The sequence below is a fragment of the Pongo abelii genome, chromosome 14 (genome assembly GCF_028885655.2).
Source record: "Pongo abelii isolate AG06213 chromosome 14, NHGRI_mPonAbe1-v2.0_pri, whole genome shotgun sequence".
Lineage (NCBI taxonomy): Eukaryota > Metazoa > Chordata > Mammalia > Primates > Hominidae > Pongo > Pongo abelii.
This window is the reverse complement of record NC_071999.2, coordinates 108,999,431-109,027,099: the sequence shown is the minus strand read 5'-3', so window position 1 is coordinate 109,027,099 and position 27,669 is coordinate 108,999,431. Positions and strand designations below refer to the sequence as shown.

Here is a 27,669-nt window from a genome sequence, read left to right as displayed (position 1 = left end):
AAGAGACGTCTGCTTTACACACGAACCACCCTACTCCCTGAATACCATCAGAATTCATAGGGTAACGTGAGATGTCGTGGGCATCATACCTAGAATGTAAGGGCTACTCAGAACAGTCCCTATGGTCAAGGAGCTGGACACTCACATTGAACAGGTGAAACATAATAAAACATAGCACATAGCAAATGGAAAATGATGGGTGTGAATAATCAGTACTACAGGAATTTAGAGGAATCCAGGGCTAAGGTGGTGGCCAAGGAACATATCAGAGATGAAGCAGGGCTTAATTGGGTCCCCCGATTAGCAAAGGTAAAGACAAAAATATTCCAGGAGGCATAGGCAGATTAATTATCCTTCAGGAAATGCACACAGAAAAGCAGTAAAAAGTGGAATATTCTGGAAAAAAAATTGAAAGTAGGAATAAAACTGAAAAATATATTAAAACTTACTCAAAGAAATTACAGTAACCACCTCAACACCCTAACAAAATAAAAGAAAACAAATTTAAGGAAAATAGGTAGTTTATCCCATTCCTCAATGAAAAGTGTGGATGTATGCTGGAGGAAATTTAAACGAATAGGTAAAAAAAAAAAAAAAAAAAAAAAAAAAAAAAAAAAAAAAGTCATTGGGACCCAGTGCTACACATCCTAGATTATTAGGGGAACTGGTTAACACATGCACCAAATCATTACATTTAAATCAGTCACAAAGAACTTGGGAGGTAGCAGACTATTGGAAAATAAAATAAATAAAGTACAGATATTCGAAATATCTACTAGCAAAATTATAGTATAAAATCTTAAAGTTGGAGAGGACAGTTGATCAAAAATCTTTTAAAATTCCAGAATAGTGGTTCCTAAATCAACTCTCTCCATGGCCCTTTTAGTGTTTTATTCCATTCCATTAATTTAAAAATTATATGTTCTTACTTTGGGAATTTGATTAAATTTATATAGCTGATGTTTCCTCGATACCCAGAGTTTCTTTGATAGATTTTCTCTCTTATTCTAATTTCTCTGGGTCTTCCTGCTTCCCCTAATTTCCTTTACTTTCACTGACCCATCTCTTCATCTATCCTCTCACTCCATCTACATTCTGCTGATATTAATAGAAAAAGCCATTAACTACTCAAATGAAGTCCTCTTCTAATCAGCAGGCAAAAAGAAAACAAGTAAAAGGAATTATGAGTCTTGTTCTGGTGTCTCCCAGGGCCCTACTCATAATGCAGTCTTGGGACACAAGACTGAGAACTGTATTGTAATAGCTTTCCATTATATCTGACACGTAAGTATGACATTCGCTCCAGTGATCATTTCTATACTCCCAGACATGCATTTTTGGTCCACACTCCGTTAAAAGAGATATAAAGCCACCCTATGAATCAGTTAAGAAGTGAATCTGAGACAGTCTTAATCTCTTACTATTTATAATGTAAAAGGCAATGTTCAAGGCACTGCTAAGATGTAAAGTTGAAAACATCAGATTCAATGAGTTGGCTCATTTCCTGTCCTTAGGAACACATGAAAAAGTGTCAGCTGAGAGACTCATGAAGACAGAAGGAGGACGCACTGGGTTCTGATGGAAAGCCGGGCCAACCTAGCACACAGGTGCAGGTGAGTGTGTGTCTGGGAGTGTGGGGAGGGGAGAGCAGGTAGGAGCCAGAAGGAAAGATGAGCTACAGAAAGAGAAAAAGAAAACATTTTCCTTTCCACATCACAAGAGAGAGCTCTTGCAAAGGAAGAATGCCAGCTTTGGAATGGACAACAAAATTCTCTCCTAGAAGTTTCCTAACCCCAACCTCCTGAATTCCTCCTGACTCATATCCTCAATTAAGAATTCATTAAATTAACTCCTATTGAGCACCGAAGTATCAGGCACTGTGATGCACAAATGAATAAGAACTTGGCCTAATCCTCAAGAAAGGGAACCCTAGTTTTTCTGCATGAAACCATATGGTGCACCAAGAATTACCTCACAACGAAATCAAAGTTCTACCAGAGGCACACATGGTGCTGTGACAACCCAGGAAAGGAAGGGATTGAATCCTGCCTGGCAAACAGAAGAAAAAGCCATCCCCCCAGGTTTTCCCGGGATACCACCATATCCATGTGTTACGCTGAAGTCCAGGATGGACAAATAAATAGGAATCCACCAATCACAAAGATATGAAATCCCACATTCCACATGCTCCACAGCAGGGCAACCCATCAGTGAGGCACACAGGCCTAAGGATGACCTGTACCTTGTGAAGAACAGGGAAACATCGAGGAGCCCAGCATGGCTGAACACCAGGGGAGGTAGGCTGGGGCAGGATACTCGAAAGCCAGTCCCTCAAACACCATGCTCAGGAATTTAGGCTTCATTGTCTAGGTTAGGGTTTGGCAAACTCCCACCAACAGGTAAATCCAGTCTCCAGGCTGCAGCCTGTGTTGAAATGGGCAGCAAACTAAAATAGTTTTTACATTGTTAAAAATCAAAAGCAAAACAGGCCAGGCACAGTAGTTCATGCCTGTAATCCCAGCACTTTGGGAGGCCGAGTTAGGAGGATCACTTAAGGCCAGGAGTTCAAGACTAGCCTGGGCAATATAGTGAGCCCCCATCTCTAAAAATTTTTTTAGTTGAAAAAAATTAAAAAATTAAATTAGGCTGGGCGCAGTGGTTCACGCCTGTAATCCCAGCACTTTGGGAGGCTGAGGAGGGCAGATCACAAGGCTAGGAGATCAAGACCATCCTGGCTAACATGGTGAAACCCTGTCTCTACTAAAAACAATACAAAAATTAGCCAGGCCTGGTGGTGGGCGCCTGTAGTCCCAGCTACTCGGGAGGCTGAGGCAAGAGAATGGCGCGAACCCAGGAGCCGAGATCGCACCACTGCACTCCAGCCTGGGCAACAGAGCAAGACTCCGTCTCAAAAAAAATTAATTAATTAATTTAATTTAATTAAAAATTAGCCAGGTGCAGTAGCATGAACCTGTAGTCCTAGCTACTTGGGAGGCTAAGGGGAAAGGATTGCTTGAGCCTAGGAGTTCAAGGCTGCAGTAAGCCATAATCACAGCCACTGCATTCCAGCCTAGTGGATGGAATGAGACCCTCATCTCTAAAAAACAAATAATAAAATTTTTAAAAGTTCAAGAGAAAAATAATATTTTGTGACATGTGAAAATTATGTGATATTCAAATTTCAGGTTCATCAGTAAGGTTTTCCCAGGACACCACCATATCCATTTGTTTACATGTTGTCTATGGCTGCCTTCAAGATCCAAGCAGCTGCATCAAGCAGCTGTGACTGCCCCAGAACCATGTGTCTCTCAAAGCCAAGAATATTTACTATCAAGCCTTTTATGTAAAAACATTTGCCAACTACTGCTCCTCTAGGTTAATGATTTTCAGTACCGACACATCCAGGTGGTTATACAAGATGACCCCCTTTGTGGGCACAGAAACAAAATATTAGAACATTTGTTTATAGTGATCCTCATATTTTAAAAAGAAATTATGCTTTACTAGTATTTATTCTGTGGATTGAGTGTGGATGCTGTCTACACTATACAACCCTACATCCAAAGGTCCCAGGTCACACATGTGCTATCCTGAGAGAGAGGCAGGAACTCCACATAGTGGTGCTGGCTCAGGTTGCTAATTACTGTGCCTTGACACCCCTTACCCTTTCACTCGCTTTCACTGAACTGCTATGTATTCAGTTTATAGGGTGCAAAATGTCATTGGCAGACATTTTATAAAACTTTCAATGAACACAACTGACAGAATCATTATTATACCTTCTAATAACTGGAGAATGACCGTGAAAATCTCTTGGACCAGAAAAAGGTTTGGCACATCCTGTGGAAGTAAACATTCAAGAACTATAAAAGACAATGCCAAATTATGCATTTTCTTTTCATGGCACACGAAGATACCTCAAATAAGATCCAGAAGAAACAAGAGACAGCAAAATCAGGTATATACACATTTCCTACATTACATCAAATATGGAGGAAAAAGTTTCAATAGATTTAAAAAATAAAAGGGTTTGAAAATATGAGTAAGGAATGAGGTTATTTTTAAAAACCGATTTTTAAAAGAACTACGTATTTTAGAATAAAAATGATTGAAAACCTCTTTTTAAAAACTCAAACTCAATAGGCAGTATAAAAAGCAAACTAGACACAGCTGAAGAGAAAATTACCAAACAGGATAATATATCCTTTCTTAGTTTTTCATTGCCTGATCACTTACTGAGAGTAGTGTGGTGACAATCTCACTAGAAACAGAAATCAATAGCAACACAGCATTTAAAGCTGTGTTTTCCAGAGGGATAGACAGGCCCCATGTGAATGCATAGAATTTAGTCAGTAGGAATAAATGCTAGCACTTACTGAGTCCTTACTCTGTAACACAGCATGCTAAGTACATTACAAATATGACTCCTTTTATCCTCACACTGACCCTATACAAATATAGAAAGATAAAAGGCTCAGCAAGTGACTTGTTCAAGGTCACAAAACTAGTATGTGTAGAAAGCAACATGTAATCTCCAAGCCCGCCTCCAAGTAACCAACTTGATATATCCAATATAGGTCAACAGAAATATATCTGCCTTTGTGCTCAGTCTTTTACCTTGGTAAACCATATACCCTCTATTGATAACAATTCTCTTCCTGATTAATCCTTGAGTCCTCTTCTCAAACAGGCCCGGACCTTAGACTTCTGTGTCCAGTTTTAGCATGAATCCTGCTAAGTCAGTTTAGAGAAAACCCACAACCCTTAATATCTAATCAAGTTCCTCACGGGCCTCCCCTGCCAACTCTTGATATCTCAGCCCTTGACCTGCCTTTAGCAAGAAGTCTGTTAGGCCAGTTTAGCAAGAATCCCCATACCCTTGTATGTATGTAGTAATTTCCCACCCCCAAACCCCTCGCTGTGTCCCTTGGCTATAAAGTCCCAGTTGTCTTTGTTGTCTTTGCTGTATTCAGAGTTGAGCCTGATTTCTCATTCCTACTACAGTAGGCCTTTCACAAGTCTTAAATAAAGTCTTCTCACCCTTTTAACAAGTGTCAGAATAATTTTTTCTTTAACAATGTATTACAGTTTTCTGATTTATACAGTCAAAAGATTGTAACAATTTTAAAAATGGAAATTGCTAAATAGTACAAATTATTTAATTAGCACATAACTAAAATAATCCTTGACATCAACTCCATTAATATTTCTGTTATAAACAAGACTATTTTATAGCAGAACTTTGTCACTTCAACAGTCTATTTTCCTGCCATTATATGTTACCACACAGGTCTAACATCAAATATTCTCAAATCCTTACATTCCTTCTTAGGAAGAAAAACTGCTAACTCCATGCTGCTTCCTTAGAGTTTTACTAGCATGTGCATGTACATGCGCACATACATACACACACAAACACACACACACACACACACCATGGACCCAAACAATACAATGTGTTAGAGTAGTGTTTGTGATATACCTTAAAGTTCTAAAGGTTCTACATAAAAAGGTTAGAAGAGGTAAAATATTAAACTGCATATTAAAAAGTGCCCTTCAGATTACGTGCAAGTAACAGACTGTGTTGAGGGTTTACATAATGTCCCAGGAAGCTAAACAGCCAGACTTTGAGATGAACTCTAAGCCATGTGTGTGTATGTATGTGTGTGTGTGCATGTGTGTATGTGTGTGTATAAATCTTCTATATGTTTACCTACCAGTTTCTCCCGCTGTTTTGTTCTTCCCATGAGGCTTATATAGAACATAAGAGCATCCTTTTACATGGAAGTGGTCATTAATTTGTCTAAACCACCTGAAAATAACAAAAAGATTTGCTCATGACAACAATTCTACAAAAAGATGGCATTATTCCAATTCTAAAGAAATTCAGGCATAGCCCAAAGTTGGTATACCTACGACAGGTTGAAGCCCAGCAGCTGGATACATGGTTTACTATCAACACACATCTACATCATTATTATTTTGCAAAACTAGAAACACGGTATTGCCTCTAAGAGGGTCTTCATACCTCATAAGTGTTGTATTTCCCGTGAAAGGACCAAACCTAATATCTTCAAATGGAGGTTGAAAGCCCAGAATATGTAAAGCTTCTTCTTGGGTAATAGGTGGAAGACTACAAAAGAAACATTGATTGCCTTTCATTTTTCAATTCCAGTCATATGCAAATACAGCCTATCTCAATGTTAATATGTTTGTCTGATTTGCAAATAATATTAGTAATATTTTTCATTATTTTATTTTATTTGTTTTTTTAGAGACAGGGTCTCACTCTGTGGCCCAGGCTGGAGTGCAGTGGCGTGATCATAGCTCACTGCAGCCTTAAACTCCTGGGCTCAAGTGATCCTCTTGCCTCAGTCTCCTAAGAGGCTAGAAATGCAAGTACATGCCATTGTGCCTGGCTAGTTGTTTTTATTTTTTTACTTTGTAGAGATGGGGTCTTGCTTTGTTGCCCAGGCTGGTCTCAAACTCCTTGGCTTCAAGCAATACTCCTGCCTTGGCCTTCCAAAGTACTGACATTACAAGTGTGAGCCACTGTACCCAGCCCATTTTTATTTCACTGAAAATAATACATGTATATATTTTAAGCTAAAAGACTTACACTAAAATACAGCAGGGTTTTGTTAAATTTATAAAAAATCTATTCTTAAATTTTTTCTGTTATAGAAAAAGCAACATCAAATTACTTTGGAGTTTGGGGATACTGATAAATTGACATACTTACTTTCCAGCTCCCATTGTGCTGTATAAGAAATTCCAACAAGAAATTAATGAGGAGATGCCACAAGAAGTCTTATACTGTGGTCGGCTTATGCAGTACCTGAGAAAACAAAAGACTGTTTTCTTCACTTGAACGAATACAAAATATGCATGCTAGAAATAGAAAACTCATGGCAATTAAAGGTGTTAATATAATGAAAACTTTGATCCCCTAAGTCAATGTAAAATCTTCCGTATTCACTTATTAATCATGTCATAAATATAAAATAACAATAAATCACCTGCTTTAATAAAAATAGCTAAGTATGACTAACTACCAGTTAAAGTGGATGTTATCCAAACCAATGGGAAAAAAAGTAATGATATATCACCTATTAAAAGTTTGGTGTAAACTCCTGGTTGAACTGCTTACATGATTATTTGCAACTTCAGAAATACAGGAGAAACAAACCATTGCCCCCACGTGTCAACTTCTCAGAGAGATTCTTCAACCCAAACTAAAATTCATCCATTTATTACCCACTGTGTTCATCTAAAATCCTTGGACAAGAAGCCACGAAGCAGTGCTTCTCCTGTCACAGAGAATTTTAAAAGTGAAATACAAAATCCTTTCATGGCAGGATTCAGCGGCGCTAAGCAATCCAGACAATTTTCCGAACCGTCATGATTCAAGAGAAGAAACTGGGGCAAATGTGAACAGAACGAGAAAGAGACAGACTATTTATTAATTCTGTTTTAAGAAGAAATACATTTGCTTTCTTTTTTTTTTTTTTTTTTTTTTGAGATGGAGTCACTCCGTTGCCCAGGCTGGAGTGCAGTGGAGCAATGTCGGCTCGCTGCAACCTCCACCTCCCGGGTTCAAGCAATTCTCCTGCCTCAGCCTCCCGAGTAGCTGGGACGACAGGCGTGCTCCACCACAACCAGCTAATTTTTGTATTTTTAGTAGAGACAGGGTTTCACTATGTTGGCAAGGATGGTCTCAATCTCTTGACCTTGTGATCCTCTCACCTCGGCCTCCCAAAGTGCTGGATTACAGACGTGAGCCACTGCACCTGGCCAAATGCGAAGCTAGTCAAGCGTGGTTGTGGGGGGAGACAATGTTAAATCAGCTTACCAATAACCCACAACACTCGTTGGCCTTCAAATGATCTTCTCCTAACTGCCTTCCAAAGAAGGTGCTAAGAAGTAGCCACAATGAAACAAAGAAACAAGACCTACCATCACTAAGAGCAACTTTAGTGTGGTCTGAAAATTAATTACAAAATGAAAAATTAGACATATGCATGTGTACATATATGCATTTGTATATGTATATATAACTATGCATATTGGCACACATACAAGTTAACCATGACCCTTAAATCTTTTTTTTTTAAGTTCCAGGGTACACATGCAGGATGTGCAGCTTTATTACATAGATAAATGTGTGTCATGGTGGTTTGCTGCATCTATCGACCCATTACCTAGGTATTACACTCCGTGTGCATTAGCTGTTTTTCCTGATACTCTCCTGTCCCCGGTTCCCACCCCCCGACAGGGCCCAGTGTGTGTTGTTCCCTCCCTACGTCCATGTGTTCACATTGTTCGGCTCTAACTTACAAGTGAGAACATGTGCCATGAGCCCCAAATCTGTAGACTCAACTACACAAAATGACACACAAAAGCTAATAACTATCACTTAACATACTAAGTGCTGTCTTCAACACCTCATTGTCAAATCTGTTGAGTCCTCCCTCAGTTTTGCTTTGTTCTTTAATTGTGGTAAAAACATACAACATCAAATTTATCATGTACACTATTTTTAAGTGTCAACTTAAAAATATTTGCATATAGTAGTGTCAACTATATTTGCATATAGTAGTGTCAACTATATGCAAATTGTTAGGCAACAGAACTTTTTCATCTTGCAAAAATGAAACTCTTTGCCCACTGAACAACACAACTCCCTTTTACCCCTTTCCCCCATCCCTGGAAACATATGAGCAATTTACTAATGTCCTTATTCAAGTAATCTGCCCTAGTTGTTTAAATATGAGTGTGAACTCCAACCTAAGAGATCTTTGTGGACAAGTGATTATTAACAGTTCTGTCATCATAAGCTATATGGCCCATGCTGATAAAACACAAGCAACTCATTCATTTACTGATTTTTTTTTTTCTGCTGTGAATATTTTTGCCACAGTTCAATTTGGGAATTATTTTACAAGTCCAATACTAACAGTGTTTTATATTTTACAACATTTATCTTTACATATATTTACTAACAAAGTATTACATGCATGTATATATTTTTTCTCATAACACTAAATTTGGCCTGAAAGAATTTTTAAAAAGGAGAGGGAAAGGGGAATTTCTGTTAAGATTTTTCATACTTTTTCATGAATCTAAACTTGTTTCCTAGTCTTGTTTATGACCAGGTTAAAATGTTTACCAACATTCTACTATCTTCTATGGGACTTTCCATTCTAAGCTAATCTTGTAATATTCTCAGTGGAAAACAGGCTTATAGTCCTGGTGATGTTTTCCCCTCAGGGCATTTCTCCCATCTATCCTTCCTAGTCCTAGCCTTCATGGCCTCACATGTTATACTATTAACATGTAGTTATACAGATTTGTTGTTGAAACAAAGCTTAAATCTAAGTGATTAGAAGCACAAACGAGCAAAGCCTTCTTTTCAAAGAAACTAAAATGAATGTTTCTGACTTTAATGTCTCTTCTCCATTATTCCTTACATACTAACTATTCCAAATTTATCTTTATAAAAGTTCCTTTGTTAAGAAATCGTCCATGGCTTATCTTTAACTCAGAAAAAAAAACTAAATATTGAGCCTGATATCTAAAGAACAGATCATGACACGTATTATATGCAAACAGCATGAATGTTGAGTCTGACTCTTCGGCTTCAACACAAGATCTTCTACTTATTAGCTATGTGACATTGGCAGGTTTCTTGGCTTCTCTGAGCCTCACTTTAGACAAGCTACTCTACGCCTCATTACCCACATTCCAGAGACACTTTGCTGTAACTCTTTCAAAGACCCTTCACCCCTCCAACCCTTCATATTTCCTCCCTTAAGACCCAGGACCTTAGTAAAGCATTTTGGTGATCATTACCTCCTTTCATGGTTAATTAGTGATTCATACCCATCACATGACAAACTGCCTAAGATATTTAACATTTTTCTGTTTAGTCCCCTCACCTCAACTGGATTGTAAACCTTGGGAAAACAAAGACCATGTTGTGTGCATCTCTGTTTCTCAGCCCACAGCAAAGGGTCCAATATTTATTAAATAAGTGATAAAAATATATTTCTAAAATGTTATACAAAGGAATTTTAAAAACCCAAATCAGGGTCAGTAATATATAAAAGTTGTCATGAATTAAACTTGTTTTCATTAAACTAGGAACTGTATTTTAAGATAATCAAATAGCCCCAGTTGATCAATGAAAGCTACAGAAGAAGGCTGGGTAATAAAAGTAAAAAAAAAAAAAAAAATGGAATTTTGAAATATAACCATTTTGCAACAAATATTCAGACAAGGATCATCAATGGGTTTGGGTTGTCAATACATTTGGCTAAAACCATAAGGTAAAAAGTTGATGGAACCTGGCTATTACCTAATGCCACTCTGTCACCCTACTGATTACTTGAGGGTAGCAGAGGAGAAAGAAAGAACTCGTCAATGTAGAATACAGCTGTCACCACCTTAACCCAGTAATCACTTAGAATTGCTAATACTGGATAATCGGATACCATGTGCCTTCTGATGTGAAACGTTTGAAGTATGAGGGCCCACTTAAGCAGTGTTCTTGCATAAAATGCTGTACTGGAATTTAATCAAGTCTTTATATTCAACTTCCAGTTTACAGGAAATATTGAGGTTAGATGAATAATTTACGAAACTAAAAGGAAAAAACAAATCTGGAATGTAGGACATTCTACAAAATATCTGGCCAAGTCTCTTCAATAAGTCAATCTTTACTATTCTCATTTGTCGATTAAAATAATAGAATTTTTAAAAGACAAGGGGGAAAGTGGGGTGGAGACTGCCCTAGATTGAGAGAATTACGAGTCATGACAAGCAAACATGTGGTTCACAACTGGGTCCCACTTTGAACAAACAGATGTGAAGACCTTTTCAGAAAAATCTGGGAAACGTGAATTTAGCCTGGGAATTAGACACTAGGGAAATATTGTTAATCTTATCAGGTGTGACAAAAGTATTGTGGTTAAGTAGAAAAAAGTCATTTTTTAGAGATGCATACTTAAGTAACTTGAGATGAAATATAATAAAAATCAGTCACTTACTTGAAAATTCTTCAGCAATGAAAAGCTAAGTATGTAACTACATCAAAAGGTTAATCATTGTTAAATCTACATGGCAGTTATGCGGAGTCACACAAATGACTCTAATGATCAGCTGAGTTTGGGAAAGACCAGCATAACTCATTATTAATCTACTTCAAACATTTGTGGTAGACTTTAAATATTCAGAAATCCTGGTAATAATTTTAGAAATAAAAATATTTTTATGATACATATAATGTATTAATTTGTAAACTGCTACGTTATTGCCAACATACATTACATATTTCAAAACTGAAAAAAATAAAAACTGATAACGTCACCATCGTCTGAGGTCTAATACTTTCCGCTGTTTAATATCTTCAAGAGGAGAATGCTGAGGACATTCCTTCTGATATCTTCCCTTTTTATCTGAAGTTTTTCTCTTGGAAAATTGTTTCTTTGCATTGCCTAAAATACAAGAGTATAAAATAAGCAAAATGCTTAAGATGAAGTAAACTGAAACGACAAAAATTAATTATGCACCAAAATTAAGAAGTAACTGTCTTAATAATTCTGCTGAGAAAGTGCAAAGAAAAAATAATAACAAATAAATAACTGCCACAGGTTCTAAAAATGATATTTGCAAACACAATGAAGTAACACATGTATTTTCAATAATAGTCCCCTACCTTAAAGAGAAAGAGAGAATAAAAACAAATTTAAACAACCATGAATCCTATTTCGTGTCAGGTTCTTATACTCCAATTCCAGAGCTAGTCACTTAGCTGGTGAAACAGTCCATCACTAAATCTTTAGCCACATCCAGAAAATCAAATTATCGACAGTAAAAAAATTTAACTAGACTACTTTCCAGAAAACGAAGGCTTTCTATAAAACAATAAAACCAAATAATGCAACTTTGTTAAGAAAGTAAAAGCACTGCATCCATTAATGTGATAATGTGATGTTTAAAAATATCTCTGGACCTACAGAGATGACAGAATGAATGAAGAATGATGCACACATGTACATTACTAAAATGCAAGTTTAGCACAGAAACTAGAATGAAAAGCAAGCCTCCTGTGTGCATGTATGCATGTATGTATGCATGTACACACACCCACTCATACATGCACACACATACAAACATTCTCCAAAAAGCCCCCCAAGACAACAGTGGTTACTACTGGGGAAGGGAGAATTGGGAGCTAGACAAAAGGGGGCCAAAAGTAAGAGTGAGAATTTGTACTTTTTAATTTTTTTTAATTTTTGAGAGTACATAGTAGGTGTACATGCTTATGGGGTACATGAGATGTTTTGATACAAGCATGCAATGTGAAATAACCACATCATGGAGAATGGGGTATCCATCCCTATACTTTTTATTTTTTATACATTTTATTTCTAAATTGTTAGTGAAGTATCTAGTAAAAAATTATATAAAGTAAAATATCAATGAATAACATCCAAGCCTCATTTCATTAAAATACTATTAAGATTTCAGATAGCTATGCTCAAATACTTTAATCTTTCACACATATTCTATTTTATAACAGTTCTGTTATAAAAATTAACTGAAGGCTAGTATTTCATTTTTATGAGTCATTCATAAATTATAAAATAGATTATATACATATACGCCTAGTAAGCAAACATGGAAAGAGATCGGTTTTATTCCTTCAAGATACTCTACACGGAAACCATTTGACATCTACAAACAGCTGGAACTCAGGAACTATTATTACCAGGGAATTTCTGTAAAAATGTAATAATAATGAAGACTATAAAGTCAAGAAACAATGTTTCACCTTCCTTTTAATTATTCTTTTTGTTTGTTTGCTTGTTTTGAGACAAGGTCTTGCTCTGTTGCCTGGACAAGAGTGCAGTGATGCAACCTCCACTCATTGCAACCTCTGCCTCCGGGGCTCAAGCAATCTTCCTACGTCAGCCTCAGGAGTACCTGGGATCACAAGTGCATGCAACCATGCCCAGCTAATTTTTGTATTTTTAATAAAGTCGGGGTCTCGCTATGTTGCTCAGGTTGGTCTCAAACTCCTGAGCTCAAGCAATCCACCTGCCTCGGCCTCACAAAATGCTGGGATTACAAGTGTGAGCCACCATGCTCGACCCTTTTAATTATTTTTTCTAAGTTCTTACAGAGAACACACTTTTCACAGAGGTGAACATCACTGGCAAAGGTGAGCAATTGTGCCAAATCTCATTGTGCCAAATTTCCTTGACTGGTAAAATGACTCTTAAAGAGTCAGATAACAGAGAATGAGTTTCTAACATTTCTTGAGATATCTTCACTGCCTAATAATGACTTAATTCCCTAAGTAGTTTTCCCAGCCACTTAAAATTTTAAGGCTAATGAAACATGGAAATGTGTGACCTTGACAGGCTCTGCAAACAGTCTGTACTCACACTTTCCTCTAGAGTTCCATGACCTTGCCCCCTATTCTCTTTTTGTTGAATCTAGGATTGCCCCTGGGATCGATGAGCATATACGGTCCAAATGAGCATACTTCATAAAATCCCCGCACTGCCACAGAAACAGCTGGTCCCACAGGCAAAAGTTCATTCGATTTGAGGGAAAGAAGCCATATCAAAGTGAAAGCTCCGTTTGAGATGGGAACACAGAAGAGCAACACCTGCACCTTCTGCCTCCCATCACATCAGCTTCAACAACCTTCACCCACTGCCCCTTCTCATTACCGAGTTCCTTCTTCCGTTCCTCATCCTACCCACAGCACACACACACAGCCTCAACACCAACACACACACACACACAGACACACACACAGACACATACACACACAAATATATGTATTCACCACACTGACTTTTAGAAAAAGGTATGAGAAGAGCAAACAAAAGCAGAAAATCCACTGTCTTTTTTTACTGGAAGAACCAAAGGACAGAGTCCTGTGCAATCACCATCACTGAAAGTGAGGTGAGAGGGAACCCAGAAAGAAGACAGCCACAGAGAAGAGGGGCCCCAAATTCTGTGTATAAATTTGGCCCAAATCTTGGACTGACCCCTGGACCATGTATGCAAGGAGCAAATCCAAGCAACACAGCTAAAAGAACTGAACTGAGATGGTTGGAGCTGTACCAAGGAGACAGAATTTACAGTTTTAGTTCAATCAAATTAACTGCCTCCCAAAACCAAAAAAAAATCAACACTTTGAAGGAATATACCAGAGTTGCCATAACATAATAGTCCCACTATCTAGGATACAATGCAAAGTTATAGAACATGTAAGGGAAGTGAAAAATATGACTCATTCTCAAGAAAAAAGATAAGGCCTACTCTGAGATTAGCCAGATTTTGAAATTGCAGATAAGAAATTAAAGTAGATATTATAACTATGCATTATGACATAGATAGAATGCTCTTGTAATAAATGAAAAATATAGCAAATCTCAGATGAGAAATAGAGGCTATAAAAATGTAAATTCTAGAACTAAAATAAATAGATGGAAAAATATATACCATGCAAATATAATCAAAATAAAGCTGAGGAGCTTTATTAATATCAAACAAAGTAACTTTCAGAACAAGAAATACTTCCAGGAATAACGAAATATATTTCATAATGATAAAAGGGTCAATTCAGGAAGAAGGCATAAATCTCATAAATGTATGTGAACTTAATAACAGAGCTTCAAATTACATTTTTTAAAAAATTAACAGAATTAAGTGCAGTGTAGGAGGCACCAGGAATCTGTCTCCCCACCTAGACAACTGCACTGGCAGAACCTGTCTGATGTAATTATTTTGGAATTCCAGAGTCTATTCAAAGGATTGCAACTTTCAGAGGAAGTCCTGAACAGTAAATGCAAATTTTGGTCAATTTCAGCACATAGCAAGGTACAACTACCTATCCCCAAGTCCAAGAAACTGTGCATATGTTACTGGAGAAGCTTCAGGCAGTTTGTGGGAACCATGGTGGGCAAAAAGGTTCATGTCCTATGAAAATTGGAAATCTGTGTTCTGATTGCTGACTGCTGCTTCTGATCTTGAAAGCACAGATACAGGCGGGCAGCCATTGTTGCAACTCTCCCTCCAATGTTGCAAGCCCCTCCCACTACAACTGAAGCAACTTCCAGAGGACTTAAGGGACCAGCACCTTTGGTGTGGTTTTTTTGTTCTGTTTTTTTCTCTCCATTTTCCGTTTGGGGAGCCAGACATTTCAAAAACAGTATATTCAAAAGCAATCACTTATACAGGGAAATGCAGAAAATCACTGTACACACTCAGAGAAAGGCAGGGGCTTTTCCCTGAAAAGCCCTTAAATGTATACCTCAGGTTGATTACCAGCATAGAAACAGCCTATAGCAATCAAAAAACAAAAACTAAAATCAACAAACTCTGGGAAAGAGGGGTATTGATTTCAGAGTTACTACATTATTAAATAATATTTGAATGTCTAGTTTCCAACAACAACAAAAAAATCACAAGAAACATAATAAGGCCCATTCAAAGAAACAAAAAAATATATAAACCAACAGAAACCATCTCTGGAAAGACCAAATGGCAGACTTGCTAGACAAGGACTTTAAAACCACTATCTTAAAGATGCCAAAAGAACTAACGAAAGATGTATGTATGAAGAACGTGGAAATATCAATGAAGAGATAGAAAACTTAAAACCAAAAATAAATTCTTGGGCTGAAAAATGTAATAATTGAAATGAAAAACTCACTAGAGTGATTCAAAGGCAGTTGTGAGCAGGCAGAAAAATTAGTGACCTTGAAGATGGGAAAACTGAAATAACTGAGTACGAGGAACAGAAAGAAAAAGGTCTGAAGAAAAGTAAACAGACCTTAAAGGACCTGGGGACACCATCAAGTGGACCAACCTATACATTGCAGAATTTCCAGAAGGAGAAGACACTGAAAAGGGGTAGAGAGATTATCCAAACAAATAATGGCTAAAAACTTCCCAAATTTGATTTTAAAAACATGAATATAAACATCCAAGAAACTCAACAAATTCCAAGTAGGATGAACTTAGAAAGACCCACACCAATATACATTATAATAAAATTGCAAGGCCGGGCACGGTGGCTCACGCCTGTAATCCCAGCACTTTGGGAGGCTGAGGCAGGCAGATGACCTGAGGTCAGGAGTTCGAGACCAGCCTGACCAACATGGAGAAACTCCATCTCTACTAAAAATACAAAATTAGCCAGGCATGGTGGCGCATGCCTGTAATCCCAGCTACTTGGGAGGCTGAGGCAGAAGAATCGCTTGAACCCAGAAGGTGGAACTTGTGGTGAGCCAAGATCGTGCCATTGCACTCCAACCTGGGCAACAAGAACAAAACTCCGTCTCAAATAAAATAAAAAATTTAAAAATTGCAAAAAGACAAAGACTCTTAAAAGCAACACAAGAGAAGCAACTCATCACATACAATGGACTGTTAATAAGAATATCAACAGATTTCTCATCAGAAACTTTGGAAGCCAGAAGGAAGTGGGCTGATATATTCAAAGTGCTGAAATAAAAAAAAAAAATCAAACAAGAATTCTAAATCCAACAAAACTGTCCTTCAAAAGTGAAGAAGAAATTCAGACATTCCCAGACAAACAAAAACTGAAGGAGTTTATTACCACTAGACTTGCCCTGTAAGGAATGCTAAAAGGATTCCTGCTGGTTGAAATGAAAGGACATTAGCTAGTACCTCAAAGCCATAGGAAGAAATAAATTTACCTCAGTGAAGGTAATACATGAACAATTATAAAAGCCAGTGTTATTTTGTTAGTTTGCAACTCCAGTTTTTGTATTCTATATGATTTATGAGACTAATACATTTTTTAAAAATTATTATTAGTTTAAAAGCTAGTAGGCCAGGAGCAGTGGCTCATGCATGTATTCCCAGCACTTTGGAAGGCCAAGGCAGGAGGATTGCTTGAGCCCAGGAGTTCAAGACCAGCCCTGGCAACATAGTGAGACTCTATCTCTACAAAAAAATTTAAAAAATTAGCCAGGCGTGGTGATGTGCACCTGTAGTCCCAGCTACTCAGGAGGCTGAAGTGGGAGGATTGCTTAAGCCTGAGAGGTCAAGGCTGCAGTAAGCCATGGTCGTGCCACTGCACTCCAGTCTGGGCAAGAGAGCAAGACCCTATTTCAAAATAAAAAATAAAAATAAAAAAGCTATTATTATAACTTTGGTTTGTAACTCCACATTTTGTTTTCCACATTATTTAAGAGATTAATACATAAAAATTATTAGTTTGTTTTCAGACACACAATATATAAATATGTAATTTTATAACATCAATAACTGAAAGTGGGTGGGGATGAAGCAGTATAGGAACAGAGTTTTTATATATAAATAACAAGTAGTAAAATGACAAAAGTCTCTCCTTATCAGTGATTACTTTAAATGTAAATGGATTAAATTCTCCACTCAAAACCCAGAGATCGGCAGAATGGATTTTTTAAAAATATGTTTTTGTATACGTGGGTTCACACACAAAAATAGAAACAAAAATTAGCTAACTATATGCTGTCTCTGAAACACTCACTTTAGATCTAGAGATACAAATAGGCTGAAAGTAAAAGGATGGAAATAAGTATTCCAAAGCAAACAGCACCTAGAAGAGAGCAGGGGTGGCTATAAATAAACCAGTCATAAAAAGACAAATATTATATGATTTCACTTACATAAGGTACCTAGAATAGTTAAATTCACAGTGACAAAATGTTAAATTGTGGTTTCCAGGGACTGTGAGGAGAAGGAATGAGGATTTATTGTTTAATGGGTACAAAGTTTACTTTGTAAGATAAAAAGAAGGGCTGGGCGCGGTGGCTCACACCTGTAATCCCAGCACTTTGGGAGGCCGAGGCGGGCGGATCACGAGGTCAGGAGGTCGAGACCACAGTGAAACCCCGTCTCTACTAAAAATACAGAAAAGTAGCCAGGCACGGTGACGGGCGCCTGTAGTCCCAGGTACTCGGGAGGCTGAGGCAGGAGAATGGCGTGAACCCGGGAGGCGGAGCTTACAGTGAGCCGAGATCGCGCCACTGCACTCCAGCCTGGGCGACAGAGCGAGACTCTGTCTCAAAACAAAAAAAAAAGAAAAGAAAAGAGATTTGGAGATGAATAGTGATGATGGTTGCACAACAACGGAAATGTACTTAATGCCACTAAACTGTACACGTAAAAATGGTTAAGACGGTAAATTTTCTGTTATTAGACATGTATTAGTTTTTAAAAAAGAAATTAAATGGAGAAAAGACAACTTCACAATCATAGTTGAAGATTTTTAACACCCTTCTTTTGGCAATTGATAGAACAAGACAAGCAGAGGGACACAAAGATGTGAATGACACTTTCAAACACTTTGACGTAATAAATATTTATAGATACTCCCAATGACTGCAGAATGCACATTCTTTTCAAGGGCACATGGTACATTCCCCAAGATAGACCATATGTTGGGTCATAAAACAAGTCTTAGTAAATTTAAAAGGACTGAGAGCATATGCCCTCTGTCCACAATGGAACTAAACTAGAAATCAATATTTAGAAAAACTATTAATATCTAGAAATTAAACAGCATACATCTAAGTAATACATGTATCAAAGAATAAATTGCAAAGGAAATTAGAAAATGTTTCTAATTAAATAATAATAATAAGCATATGAAAATTTGTGAGCTGCAGCTAAAGCAGTACTTAGAGAGCAATTTGGAGTATTATATGCTTATAGTAGAAAAGTCTAAAATCAATGATCTAAGCTTCCATCTTAAGAAGTCAGAAAATGAAGAACAAAGTAAACCCAAAGTAAGTCAGAGGAAGGAAATATTAAAGAGCAGAAACCAATGAAATAGAAAACAAACAATTGAGAAAATTAACAACGCTAAAAGCTGGTTATTTGAAAAGATTAACAAAATTGATAAACTCCTAGCTAGATTGATCAGTTTAAAAAAAATAGAGAAAATAAATTAATTACCAGTATTAGGATGCAAAAGGAGTTGTCAATAAAGATTCCTTAGATGTTAGAGGGATAACATTAAGCCCCCAAATTTGACAACTTAAATGACGTGGACAAATTAAAATTTGTCAGAAATTAACAGAAATCAAGACAACTCCATAATTATAAAGAGAGATTTTAATATCTCTCTGAAAATCCTCAGAAAACAGGAGGAAAAAACACTTCCCAACTTTTCTTAGAAGATTTGCATAGCCCTAATTCCAAAACTGGCCAAAGGCATTAGACAAAAAGAAAATTGCAGACTCATTACCTACAAATTTAGACAAAAAAGCAAAATCCCCCTCCTACCCTTGAGAATTACAAATTTACATAACATTCTATGAAACAAATTCATTTTGCAGATGAACAAGCGGAAGCATTAAGGTTTTTCAAAATCATCAGAGAAGCCTAGAAGTAAAATACAAATCCTAGTTTGACCTCCTCTTATTAACTCTGCAACTTCGGTCTAGAGATTTAACCCCTCTAAGCCTCAATTTCTTCACTACAAATGGGGCTAACAGTACCTGCCTCATAAAATTCCTGTATCACTTTGAATTCAAAAGAAAGAAGTGTAAAGTATTTCTATCTGTCATAGGACCACCCCATTACAACTGTGAAAGTTACGCACAACCTAGGTAAACAGCATCCTCTTAAATTGAGCAGTACACAACCTACTCGGTGGTACATGGAGGCTTTGCTGGGTGCCTAAAAAATTTTAACAACAAAAAAAGCTAAAACATTATATCGTAGGAAAAAGAGATGTTTGGTCAGGAAATACGACTTCATGTGCCTATAAAACTATGAAACAGTAGTAAGTTATTCTAGCCATGTTATAAGCTTTTCTAAGCTACCATCTGTTTATAATATTTTACAACATTATTAGATTTTCAAAGTTCTCAAAATATTTAATACAAAGCTTATGCTCAAAATTTCCAGTGGAAGCCCCATAATGAACTACATGCCCTATGTCAAGGTTACTTTCCTAAAACTACAATGACAGACAAGATGATAGCCATGTTCCTTATCTAGTATTATACAAGGAAACTATGTGTAATGGCAAGATTAAACAAGACATAGTGTTTTTTTCTCATTATTTTCACATATGAACTTCATCGCTCCCTCCTTACCTGATTTGTGTTTCGAATTTGTGGTCACCCCATCGAATTCAGATTTATCAATTTCCCATGCGAGAGGTAGCTTGCCCAGGCTGTTGGATAAGTTTTCCAAGCTATTTTCTTCATTGTAGATGATTTCCGATGTACTATTCGGGATACCAATGTATCTTGATGAATTATTTCCAGCAGATAAAGAGGTACTATCAGGGAGGCAAGAAGAGCGAGATGGATTTGGAGTTTTATAGATTGAGGTCGCCTGGTTGAGAAAGGCATAGTCTGAACAGATGGCATAAATTTTTTCCCGTGTATGAGTCACTGGACAACTCCATGGATAATGACCATCTCCTTTGGGACCCAAGGGTGCTCCTGAGGCACTTGTGCAGAAAGATTTTACAGCACCTTGTAGATTGTCTTCAGGTGACTTTCTCTCAGATTTGTGCTCACCATTTCCAGAATCATTTGACCTTTCTGTTTCTGCAACGTTAGGCATTGAATGCAGTGTAAAAGTTTCTATTACGAGAAAGAAGTTGCAACTCTGTCTGTTTCTTGATAAACAACTTTGACAATTGTTTACAGCATGCTATAAAAGCTTGAGAGCTGCAAAATGAGCTCCTAAGAGGAAGGAAAAAGAATGATCAACAATCTACCAGATACACAAAGAGCCACTAAAAAGCATAGCAAATTTTATGCATACATATGCCTTCATTCTATATTAATTTTACAACTGCTATATGACTGGAGCCACAATCACTATCTTATTTTTTAAATTAGTCTAAAATATGCATTAAATTATTTTTAAATAATTAAAAAATAATTAAAAAGCAAAGAGCCCAATAATTAATTAAAAAGCAAATAGCCCAATTTTTTTTTTTTGAGATGGAGTTTCACTCTTGTTGCCCAGGCTGGAGTACAATGGCGTGATCTCGGCTCACTGCAACCTCTGCCTCCCGGGTTCAAGTGATTCTCCTGCCTCAGTCTCCCAAGTAGCTGGGATTACAGGCATGCGCCACCACTCCCAGCTAATTTTGTATTTTTAGTAGAGACGGGGTTTCTCCATCTTGGTCAGGCTGGTCTCAAAATCCTGACCTCAAGTGATCTGCCCACCTCTGCCTCCCAAAGTGCTGGAATTACAGGTGTGAGCCAACGCGCCCGGCCAGCAAACAGCCCAATTTTTAAAAATGGGCAAAGTATCTGAATAGTGTCTTCTCCAAAATCAGTATAGAAATTGCCAGTAAGGCCAGGTGCAGTCACTCACACCTGTAATCCAGCACTTTGGGAGGCCAAGGCAGGCGGATCACTTGGGGTCAGGAGTTCGAGACCAGCCTGGCCAACATGGTGAAACCCCGTCTCTTCTAAAAATATAAAAATTAGCCAGGTGTGGTGGCACGTGCCTGTAGTCCCAGCTACTCGGGAGGCTGAGACATAAGAGTCGCTCAAACCTGGGAGGTAGAGGTTGCAGTGAGCCGAGATTGCGCCACTACACTCTAGTCTGAGCAACAGAGCAAGACTGTCTCAAAAATAAAAATAAAATAAAATAAATGGCCAATAAGCACATGAAAAGATGCTCAGTATCATTAGCCATCATGGAAATACAAATCAAAACCACAATGAGATAACACCTCACACCCACTAGAATGGCTATAATCAAAAAGGTTGGTGAGGACGTGGAGAAATCATAACCCTCATACACTGCTAGTGGAAATGTAAAATGGTCCAGTTGCTTTGGAAAACAGTTCTTCCAACAATTAAACAGAGTTACCATATGGTCCAGCAATTTCATGCCTAGGTATATATCCATGACAGACGAAAATACATCTTCACACAAATGTTAATAGCAGCATTATTCATAATGGCCAAAAAATGGAAACAACCCAAATGTCCACCAACTGATGAATGTATAAATAAAATGTGGTATATCCATACAATGGAATATTATTTGGCAATAAAAAGAAATGAAGTACGGACCCATGCTACAACATGGATGAACCCTGAAAACATTATAGTGAGTAAAAGAAGATCGTCACAAAGGACCAGATAGTGTATTATTCTATTTATATAACATGTCCAGAACAGGCAAATCTATGCAGACAGAAAGTAGATTCATGGTTGCCTAGGGCTTGGGGTTTGGGGGTGATGGAGTTTCTTTTTGTAATAATGATAATATTCTATAAATGATTGTGGCAATGAACACACAACTTTGTAAATAAACTAAAAGCCAATGAATTGCATAACTTAATGGGTAAATTATATGGTGTGTGAATTATACCTCCATAAAGTTGTCTAAAAAATAATGCATTAGCAAGATTTTTTACATACATAGGCATAAAGGATACATGATGAATAATGGCCATGGATTTAAATCAACACAGAATACAGAAAGTAAATTTTTCAAAGATTCATCACCTGACAGAAAAACGGATCCAATCAAGGTGTCACTAACTTCTGATCAGTTTCAGGAAAAACTGAATTTCAAGTCTAAACTGATTCCTTTAGGGAAGAAAACAGAAAGCTTAAATAGCAACTGAGGGCATGCAAGGAAGCTGAAGATTTATACCAGAGTAAGTCCTTGGTGAATTGAACCATCCCAGGACACGCAGCAGACAGCCCCAGGCAGGTGCCCAGGCAGGGTATGTGGGTTTCTCAGGGCTCCAGCAACAGAGCATCAGTCGAGAGATTTAGTCCACCCTGGGTGATCAGCTGGACTTTTACCAGTTAATATCTCTGCCCATTTGCTTACTTAAAAAATTAGAAATAAAAATAATTGTCATGGGTTACAAAAAAATAGCATCAAAACCATCATACAAATATTGAACAACAAAAGCCTATAAGTTAGGCTGCAAGAAATAGAAGAGGATTCATGCAAGAGCCCCCTAGGTTATCCTGATCTGTGAGGAGAAACTAGCAAAGGCACTGCATGGCTTTCATGGAATTTAAGGAAACAGAGCTGCATATTAGGACTCCACATGTGCTAGGCAAAATTCCACTTTATTTACTTTTAAAGCATGCTTTTTCTCTATTCAAACCTTCAGTTTTTAGGCCTGGTGTGGTGGCTCACGCCTGTAATCCCAGCACTTTGGGAGGCTGAGGCGGGTGGATCATTTGAGGTCAGGAGTTCGAGACTAGCCTGGCCAATATGGTGAAACCCCATCTCGACTGAAAATTTAAAAATTAGCCAGACAGGAAGGGCCAGGCGTGGTGGCTCACACGTGTAATCCCAGCACTTTGGGAGGCCGAGGCGGGTGGATCACGAGGTCAGGAGTTCGAGACCAGCCTGGCACACATGGGTGAAACCCCGTCTCTACTAAAAAATACAAAAAAATTAGCTGGGCATGGTGGCGCACACCTGTAATCGCAGCTACTTGGGAGGCTGAGGCAGGAGAACTGCTTGAACCCAGGAGGTGGAGGTTGCAGTGAGCCGAGATCATGCCATTGCACTCCAGCCTGGGTGACAGAGTGAGACTCCATCTCAAAAAAAAGATAAAAATTAGCCAGGCGGTAGTGACTCGTGCCTGTAATCCCAGCTACTGGGGAGGCTGAGGCAGGAGAATTGCTTGAGACTCGAAGGCAGAGGTTGCGTTGAGCCAAGATCAAGCCACTGCACTCCAGCCTGGGTGACCTGCACTCCATCCTGTCTCAAAACAAACAAACAAACAAAAAACTCTTCAGTTTTAAAATAATTTGTGCAGAGTTTATAGTTGTTTGCAGGAGGGTCAGTTGGATAGGAATATTACCATGAAAGGTGGAACCTCCCGTGGCTTCACTTTGAAAACTTTCACTTTCTTTTGGTAAAAAAAATTCTTGGAGTAGGTGTAGTGGGTCCTCAAGTGGAAATGGTGCTCTCTCCTTATTCATCTGGTGGTGCAACGGTGATGGCAGAGGGAAGCTCAGTACCTGGCATTGTTCAGACCAAACTCTTGTCTTTTTGGAAGACAGAGTCGCTCTGATTCTTAGCAGGTGTCCTAACATAGCATTTTCTACTTCTCATCTGCGACCTTCATGCCTTTCTCTACATCAGTGTGGTAGACAGAGAGGTAGGTATTTGTGGTATTGGGGTCATGGGGGTGGGCTGTGCGAGGTGAGGAATGAAAGAGCATATGGTCTCGGTGAGAGGCAATAGGCAAAGGTTATTAGAGTGAGTTTGGTGGGGAGATGGAAATGTTCCAGGCCCTGCCCCTTTTATATCCTCATCTCAGACTTGGCTTCCACTTTCCCAGGGCTTCCTTCCTCACACTGAATGGAATTTTGCCTGCGGGACCAGCTCTGTGTGTGACAGCGTAGGGATTTGATTTGATTTGTTTTTTTGAGATGGAATCTCGCTCTGTTGCCCAGGCTGGAGTGCAATGGCGGGATCTCAGCTCACTGCAACCTCTGCCTCCTGGGTTCAAGAGATTCTCCTGCCTCAGCCTCTGGAGTAGCTGGGATTACAGGCAGGTGCCACCATGCCTGGCTAATTTTTATATTTTTAGTAGAGATGGGGTTTCATCATGTTGGCCAGGCTGGTCTGGAACTCTTGACCTCAGGTGATCTGCTGGCCTCAGACTCTCAAAGTGCTGGGATTATAGGAATGAGCCACTGCACCCAGCAGGGATTGTAAAAGTATGCTCATTTGGAACATATATAGAATAATCTTTTTTTTTTTTTTTTTTTTTTTAAGAAACAGGGTCTTGCTATGTTGCCTAGGCTGGTCTTGACCTCTTGGCTTCAAGCAATCCTCCCACCTCAGCCTCCCAAATTGCTGGCATTACAGGCACAAGCCACCATGCCCAGCCATAGAGAATATTCTTATCAAAAACATAGGCAAAGGGAAATGACTGCATTTAAGCACAAAAGTTGGGGGTAAACTTCCTGGAAGCTAAAGATAGAACACAGCACTTGACTAATAAAAAGTGTAACAGTGTGGGCCAGGCATAGTGGCTCATACCTGTAATATCTGTGCTTTGGGTGGCTGAGGCAAAAGAACTGCTTGAGGCCAGCGGTTTGAGGCTGCAGAGAGCTATGATGACACCACTGCACTCCAGCCTGGGCAACAAAGCAAGACTCTGTCTCAAAAAGAAGGAAAGAAAGAAAGAAAAAACAGTCTGGTTTTGTTTGTGTTTTTGGTTTGTTTGCTTTTAAATAACGGTCACTGAACAAGATGATCTCTTTGGTCGAAGTTTTAGCAAAGAAAAATGAAGATCATCAACATAAGGATGCATTTTATATTGACTCACTAAAATCCAAGGGCATGAAACATTCTCACTGGAAACTATATTTATGTAAATTTCTCTTTGAAAATGTAATATTCATAGATTTTATAAGTAAAACATTACAAAAAATGCAACGTACCAAAAGATATTACAGGAAAATGGAAATTACCCAAATCCCACGACCCAAACACTGCTAATGTTTACTTTCTTTCCACACTGTCTGTCTCACGTCTATTCTCTCCACTATAGTGAGAGCCCCAAGAGGCCAAGGCGGCTTCTATTATTGCATGCTCAGATTCTAGCTTTCTTAAAGTACACTAAGCACAATTTATTACTGACAATACTAATAACAGAATCATTATAGACAATACTGAGCTATAGAGAGGCAGTTTGTCCCTCCACTTAATAGGCTGCAGCTGTCACTGTTTTGACTCATCTTGTATCTCCTTTTGTTTCTCTATTTATAAACTATTCCCAGTGAGTTGACACTTCTAACCTGACCTGTGCAGAAATATTAGAAAATAAAGTTTGCTACATATATATGATCACAGAACTCCTCTGTCTGAAAGCCTCTGCTCTTAGAACAAAAGGCCAACTCCTGATGGTCCCTAGATCTATCTGGTTAGCTCCATCTCATTCTCTTCCCCCACCCCCCAAGCTCCACATTACTTTTTGGTTCTCCCAATACTGTCTCCCTTACTTAGTTTATTCCCATTCATCTTTCCAATGTCAGCTCAAATGTCACTTTCTGGGGGAAACTTTCTTGGCTTCTCAAGCTAGGCCAGGTCACGTGGTACAGACTCCAGTACCTTCTTCACACAGGTCTTATCAGGTGGCAATTTTACACTTACTTCTGTGCGTATCTGTTTATGCGATCAACGTCTGCATCCTGCAAGTCTGGTTTTCCGGATTATTGTATCCCCAGGGCCTAGCATTTGTAGATAATTCAACAGATAATTCATTCAACAGATAATTTTAAGTGTTTACATCATGCCAGGCATTACTGTAGGCCCTCATTTTGATTGATTGCGGTTCCCTCTTCCAGGCAAATGAGGTGTTGCTATATTAAGATTTACTAAGCCGCGCGGTGGTTCACGCCTGTAATCCCAGCACTTTGGGAGGCTGAGGCGGGTGGATCATCTGAGGTCAGGAGTTTGAGGCCAGCCTGGCCAACATGGTGAGACCCGTTTCTACTAAAAAAAAAAAAAAAAAATTAGCCGTGCGTGGTGGTGCATGCCTGTAGGCCCAGCTACTCAGGAGGCAAGGCTGGAGAATCGCTTGAACACCAGAGGCGGAGGTTGCAGTTGCACCACTGCACTCCAGCCTGGGCGATCAGAGCAAAACTCCTTCTCAAAAAAAAAAAAAAAAAAATTTACTACTAAGAATGACTGCAGGACCTCAGGCTCAACTAATAGCTTACTCATAAAATCACGTCATAAGCACTAGAAATATGGTTTGCTCGTATGCAAAGCAAAAATTTATAAAATGGCAAGTTTAAAAAGCACCGCCAGAGTCGATTGTTCAGTCACTGAACGAAGTGTTCTGTAAAATAAACGTCCATTTGTAAAGCCAATCTTCATCGCCTAGGTTATAGTCTTTTCAGGTTATATTTTGTCTGTATTCTCAAGTATCAAGTTTATGAGAGAACCAAACATCTCTAAAAACCTCTTCAGTAAAGCCTTTTCATATAACAAAATACCCTGATCGATATCCTGTATAGAAAGCAACTGAGGAGCAGGGGCATTCCGGTGACCTCGTAAGGGTCGAATACGTGCGGGAGGGCGAAACCAGAGGCGCATAGCCCCCGGCCGAGCTAATGCCACCCTTCCCACCCGGTGTCCTCCCGCGCCCTCCAGGCCCCTTCCTCCCCTTCAGACCTGCGGGTCCCCAGAGCCGAGGCGCCAGCCTGTCAAAAGATACCGGGAGTCCTCCGCGCCAGGCGCCAGCCTCCAGCCCGCGCCCCTGGGGAGGCCGGGAGCGTTTCCACCACCGTCCTCTGACAAGCTCGCTGCTCGGCCGGGCTCGGAGGCCGCCGGGACGGAGGAGACAGACGCGCAGGCCAAGCCCCGCCGCGCAGAACCAGTGTGCGCGGAGGCGACGCGGACAGAGAGGAAGGAGCGCAGCTGCGCCCCCTGCCCGCGGCCACCCCAGCCCGCGCCTCCGCGCGTGTCGCGGGCACCCGAGTCCCCAGCCCGCAGAGCCCAAGGGCCGCTGAGGCCTCCTCGCCCCTACTCCCGCCTCTACCTTCCCTCACCGGCCGGAAGACGAGACTCTGCCAGGGGGAGCGCGCCGAGGCCCGGGGGTGACCGCCTCGAACCTGCTTGCCCCGGGCCCCGAGGACGCTGTCGGTATTA

General features: G+C 39.1%; 1 protein-coding gene across 18 annotated transcripts in view; it reads right to left on the bottom strand.

Annotated features, from left to right (window-relative positions):
- The window catches only part of BIVM (basic, immunoglobulin-like variable motif containing), a 42,956-nt gene that overhangs the window by 14,119 nt on the left and 1,168 nt on the right, over positions 1-27,669 (bottom strand). For 4 of the 18 annotated variants that reach the window (XM_024230754.3, XM_024230752.3, XM_054529208.2 and 1 more), the window contains exons 2-8: positions 26,167-26,243; positions 22,684-22,865; positions 20,142-20,741; positions 11,369-11,495; positions 6,743-6,838; positions 6,029-6,133; positions 5,718-5,812 (exon numbers count right to left, since the gene is read on the bottom strand). In XM_024230754.3, the coding sequence (XP_024086522.1) occupies positions 5,718-5,812; positions 6,029-6,133; positions 6,743-6,838; positions 11,369-11,495; positions 20,142-20,619 (901 nt within the window). In that variant the 5' untranslated portion in view covers positions 20,620-20,741; positions 22,684-22,865; positions 26,167-26,243. Of the gene's footprint in view, positions 1-5,717; positions 5,813-6,028; positions 6,134-6,742; positions 6,839-11,368; positions 11,496-20,141; positions 20,742-22,532; positions 22,617-22,683; positions 22,866-26,166; positions 26,509-27,192; positions 27,361-27,669 lie in introns of those variants that run through there. The other 14 variants (XM_063715032.1, XM_063715031.1, XM_063715030.1 and 11 more) reach the window with 9 other exon arrangements.